The following is a 6,000-nucleotide window of genomic DNA, read 5'->3' on the forward strand; positions in this document are numbered from 1 at the left end:
GGCTCTAAACTGTGACAGAGAGAGGTCCATATGGGTTGAACTGATCAGAGAGACAACAATATCACTGCTTTGTGAAAACAAAACACAAAATGTATGAGCAACACACGCCTCCAGTTAAAACACAAAGTAAGATAGGGAATTTATTTTCAAATGGTGACTCATTCACTTGTGGATTAGTGTTCTTGTTTCCTGACATGTTCAGTGTCGCATGACTTCAAAACTGAATGATAATTCTTATCCGCACTAGCAGCGTGGCTCTAGGAGTCCCAGTATCAGTCTGTCAATTTGTCCGACAGTTTGACTGAAGCATCCAGCATTTGAACAAGTATTTGTTGCTTTGCAATGGAGGTTTGTAGGCGAATCCTGTTCAAAAAAGAGGTTGTTGTTCAGAGTGAAATCACCGATGAATGGACTGGCTTTCTTTTTGCTATACATATAAACAGGTCAAATGAATAACAATGGTTATCACTGTTGAGATGATGTGAGAGTCTCCAAAACAGCAGGTATTTTAGGGTGCTCCCAGTTTGCATGTCTAGTTTCGTATGGCATGTCTCCAACAGGCTGGCAGCAACTTTGGTGGGGGTGAGGGAGTTATACTATCATGTATTTAACTTATATTTGACGTTAATATGAACCTACATTGTGCTTTTGCTTTCCTGTCCTTTCTGTGTATGTAGGTATCTTTCATTCACTTAACCTGTGTGTGTGTGTGTGTGTGTGTGTGTGTGTGTTCACTGCAGGCTGTGGGCTGGAGTTCCTGCTGGTTCTCTGTGGGCTTGAGTTTTCCTGGTCCTGCCCTCGTCACTGTATCTGCTACACTGCACCGAGCACCGTTTCCTGCCAAGCCCACAATTTCCTGTCGGTCCCTGAAGGCATTCCCCCCGACAGCGAGCGCATCTTCTTACAGAACAATAAGATCCATCGCTTACTTCGGGGCCACTTCAGTTCCAACACAGTAACTCTCTGGATCTACTCCAACAACATCACGTACATCGAACCCTCCACCTTTCACGGCTTCACTCTGCTGGAGGAGCTTGATCTGGGAGACAACCGCCACCTGCGCTCTTTGGCTGAAGACACGTTTGATGGGCTGAGTCGGCTCAATGCACTACACTTGTATCGCTGTGGACTCAGTTCACTTCCTAATAAGATCTTCCAAGGCCTCAGAAACCTACAGTATCTTTACTTGCAGGTATACTTCCTTTCTGATCATCTTCAGACCAAATCAAGTCCATCCATCTATGATGATGACACATTACTCAGATTGTATTACATGGTAAATGTTGTTAGTGCTCTCTGTTAGCATTAGCACAGACACATAACAACAATGGCTTAGTTTGAGGGTAGAAGGGTGTACATTGACTGTCATGGAGCGTTTATTTCATGAATGCCACCCATTGATTTGCAGGACAGAGATATTTTTTAAATATAACGGGTAAACTTAGAGTAATATTTTATTAGTCTATTTTATTCCTATATGCATAGTATGCTGATTCATAAAATGTATTCATGAAAGGTAGACAAAATTTAAAGCAGCATAATATTGGAGTCAAAACATAATATGTAATCATTTGATTCTCCTCAGGATAATCATCTGAAGTTCCTGCAGGATGACACATTTATGGACCTCCACAACCTGAGCCACCTGTTCCTGCATGGAAACCGCCTGTGGAGCCTAAACCAGAACACCTTCAGAGGCCTTCGAGCTTTGGACCGACTGCTTTTGCACCAAAACCAGATTGAGTGGGTTGACCGCCTGGCGTTCCATGACCTGAAACGTCTCACCACCCTCTACTTGTTCAACAACACCTTGCTACAGCTATCCGGACAGTGCCTGGACATGCTGCCCTCCCTGGAATACCTGCGCCTAAATGACAACCCATGGTCCTGTGACTGCAAAGCCCTATCATTGTGGGAATGGTTGAAACGTTTCCGAGGTTCAACGTCTTCAGTAGGATGTGTTGCTCCACCTGACATGGTTGGGAAAGACCTCAAGGAGCTGCGTAAGGAGGACTTCCCTAACTGTTCACCAACTGTTCCCAGCTCTGAGTCCAGAGCTCAGACTAACAATTTATCTGGCACGGTGAATCCATCTATGAATCGTGGCGTAGCGGTGGGCTCGGGAGGGCAGACCCATATAGTGCACACCTCGAGGCCAGGCCGCTCTCGGAACTGCACAAAGTCTCGCGACAGGGTGAGCAAGGGGAAGGGTGACAATGAGGTTCACCACTCAAAGGAGGTCATGGTAGACAAGGAAGATTCCTCCCCAGATTTCACAGATGGGGGAAAACATGACCACACATCCCCAGATGGCACCATTACACGGAGGAAGCACAAGTGTACTCCCCGGACCACTGTTCGCCCCCCTAGTGGGGTTCAGCAAGCCAACAATAGGGCACCTTTTTCTCGGCCCTTCCTCCATGTCTACGCCCTCTTTGTGGCCTTGATAACAACAAATATTGACTACATTCTCCGTTGACCCGCACAGGGTTTGGCAAACACTACCACATAAAAAAACACAGCCCTCAGACCCCCTCTTGCTCCTGCACTACAAGGCCTGTGTGTCTTTTATGTATGTGTGTGTGGGTTTGATTATATGTGTAAATGTTGTGTAGGGAGCTTTACTGTTTAGACTTAAACAGGCATCAAATCATCAAACATCTACTGCAGAAAAGACTAGCAGCACAAAATGTGGACGGACTGACGATGGGGAATCGAGACCAAGCTTGCACTGCCACTTAAGCCAGTATGATTTCATCTTGTCATGTCATGTCTTAGCATTTTAGATATTTTTTTAAACTTTTGTTTTCACTCAACTGAGCTCGGTCTACCAAATGTTATTTGGATAAAGACATGGCAGATCGAATGAGGTAATGCTCATTAGCTAGTGTTAGTGTGCCAAGTGCTCCATCCAGCTTTAATTTTCTGTTCAGTTCAAGAAGGTACTACCGTATCTTGTTCTCATCCTTTCTGCCAAATGTTTTTTTTTTGTTGTATCTTTTGCTAAAAGCAGGTTCTAGCGATCGAGTGTATGCGTTTCTCTTAAACGACTTGAGGTTTGAGCATGGCAAAGTCAGTCCGCATCAGACATACGAATGTGCTGTTCTTATTACAGAATGGAAATCTATAGCCACACGTTTTAAGGCCATAAAAACAGCAACCAGTTAGCTCATACATTGTATGAACTTGTAACCAATTAACACCTACTCTCTACATAATGCTGGCTTTTTTCAGGTACTGTACCAACCTTCTGCCTAATTAACATTCTTTCTCATTGGTATTACATGTCTACACAAAATTCTTCTTCATTTACACCACTTCTCTCCTTCTGTGCAACTGAATATTAAGCTGCTAATTGGTTTGAGATAATGACGACTGCCATGCGCTCTTTTCATTTGCTTGGTAAACTACGTGTGTCTCTGGGAGATCAAGCTGTGAATATTGAAAAGTCTGTCTATATCTTGTGTCAGATGTTGTTCATTTGATTTGATTTTTTTCCTAAGACACAAAATGGACCTAGAGATGGATCCCTGCTGCAGGGACCACAGGAGCCTTAGAGGTCGTGGGTCAAATGAGGCTTTCTCAGTTTCCCGATGAGGTTGCGCTGAACTTACCCCTCTACTGCGAGGGCACACCTTCCTCGTTGAGAACATGAGGAACACATTCGTTTTTTTGATAATGACTTACCGTCAAAGGAACACAAGAACAAGACTCAAGAAAAAAAAAAATTGTGTGTGTACCTTAAATGACTTGTGATCAATAAAAAGATTTTACAAAACACTGAAGGGAGCATGGCAAAACAGGGACCACGCAGAGAGAATTATGCCTCTTAACTGATGTGATTGTGAAAGAATGTGAGACCAAGACAATCGCTTCTGAAGTATCAAAGGGATGCAGTACAATGCGGACTGACAGATGCGTAATTACTGGACATCTTGCTGTGCTTCTGGAGCTTTTGTGCCTCTCTTAAATCTGCTGATAAGATGGTGTTGTATCAATGACGTGAATTGTAACAGTGACAATGGCGACGAGAGGACTTCTTGCAGTGCTGATATTAATCATTTACTGTATTACTATGAGAAAAACATTATCAGTGACATCGATGATGATAACAGGGTTTTGTGCTCCTCCTGTCGGGGGGGGAGCTTTTCAAGTTTTGATTTTCTGGTGATTTGTTTATTTACGTATTTTTCATGGTATATTTTTAGAACCTCTTATTTGTTAATGCACAATTCGTCACCTCCCTCTTTCTTGTTCTACTGTAAACCTATTCATCATCATCCTTTTTTTTTTTTTGCCATAATTCAATTGTTCAGTAAGTTATCATCTGAGAACAACAGTACAAAAATGTTTATAAAGATATTAAAATCTATATCTTCTTATGTCTACCGTTGCCGTCTGAGTCTGTTTATTGCCGCGTTAGAGATCTTATAGGCTTCTGTGGAGAAAGTAAAAGGCATTACCTTTCCTTCCTTCTAATTCACTTAAACCAGAAAAATAATTCTGTCAGCAAACTTTTTTCCCTCCCTGTTTCTTTTTTTGTCTTTGCTCTACTTTGCAATCTGTCTCCCCTGATCAGACCTTACCTAAACAATAGCTGTGTCCTACAAACAGAGACGCTCATCCTGTGCACATCCAGGATTAATGCACACACAATATAAACAGGGGAATTTTAGCTGCAAGGGGAATTTTTTAAAAGCCCGTTTTATCAACGACACACATTAAACATGAGGAGAAACTCCTGACCACCTGGAAAACTCCAGGTGGTCAAATTGCATTGTAAATTGAAAATCATGCCACATTCAGACTGTAGCATTATACACTGCAGTTCAATAAATCTTTTAGAAGCACTAAGGATATTAATGAAAGTGTCACATGGAATCTGTGGATATCCCTGGCTATTATTATTATTAATGGGTCTTTAGAACATAAATTTTATTTCCTTTTCTCTAAACTCACCTCACCATGATAGAAATTGATCAGCAAGCAAGTATTCAATTTAACTTTTTTCCCCCAAAAAGGATTCAATTCTGTTTAATGATAAATGAGCACCGAAGAGGTGGTTACATGCATGAATGAGAGTGCTGTGTAATTGTATTCAAATTGATAGCACGTCTGGCATCTGGTGGTTGATGCTCAACTACTCACCAATGCCAGTTATTATCCCACCCCTCCCTCCAGCTCATGCAAACAGACACCCCATACTCTGCAACTCCTCGTTTTTTTTTACTTTTCCGCTTTCCTTCACACTACTCACTTAAACCCCGTCTTGTTGGTTGCTTAAACATTTTACTGCTGGCACTGTGCAAAAGCTGTGAAAATAAAACAATTAAATGAAATTAATAAACCTTCATCCAGTTTTATTACACTAAATATTGACACAGTGGCATACTGACGGTACCCACATTACAAATCTTGCCAATGCTCTGATTTTTATGATGGTGAGAAAAGTACTTCTCATGTGAAAAATGGTTTTAATTTTAATGGAAACAAGCACATTCAAATATACAGTGTATATGTAGTTCTTTTTTGTTTTGTTTTTAGAACTCCAAGTCAACTTTATCCATAACGATCGACTCCAAAGTCAGCAGAGGCTTATTTTCTGTTTCCCATGTTCATGTATGAATGCTGAATGAGATGTAAAATGCTAAACAGGAAAAACCGAGGCATCCCTGTATCCATTTGTAACTATTTGCAGGAGCTGATGGGGTGTAAATTCTCTAATAAGCTTGTTCACATGTACATAAACATCCATCACCAAAGTGACGTGCAAAGAATTTCATAAATCTAAATGAAAATTCCCTATTTGCAGTGTTTGCAACGGTGGTTAAAGGTGCAGATTTTATTTAGATTTTAAATATTTTTTATATTGTATATATAAGTTATAAGCAGTCTGTGAAAGTTAGACTAAAACTGGTCACATCATCCACTGACAAGGAGACAAAATCAGAGACAGTGGACACCAGAGAAAGACAGCATATTATTATGTGACAACACTCC

General features: G+C 41.2%; 1 protein-coding gene across 1 annotated transcript in view; it reads left to right on the forward strand.

Annotated features, from left to right (window-relative positions):
* rtn4rl1b (reticulon 4 receptor-like 1b) overlaps positions 1-4,271 on the forward strand; it is a 131,664-nt gene extending 127,393 nt beyond the window's left edge. Inside the window, exons 2-3 of the mRNA XM_026366073.1 lie at positions 741-1,192; positions 1,586-4,271. Coding sequence (XP_026221858.1) covers positions 741-1,192; positions 1,586-2,479 — 1,346 coding nt within the window. The 3' untranslated portion in view covers positions 2,480-4,271. The remainder of the gene's footprint in view (positions 1-740; positions 1,193-1,585) is intronic.
* Positions 4,272-6,000: the final 1,729 nt, after the last annotated feature.

This window comes from Anabas testudineus, chromosome 13 (genome assembly GCF_900324465.2).
Source record: "Anabas testudineus chromosome 13, fAnaTes1.2, whole genome shotgun sequence".
Taxonomy (NCBI): Eukaryota; Metazoa; Chordata; class Actinopteri; order Anabantiformes; family Anabantidae; genus Anabas; species Anabas testudineus.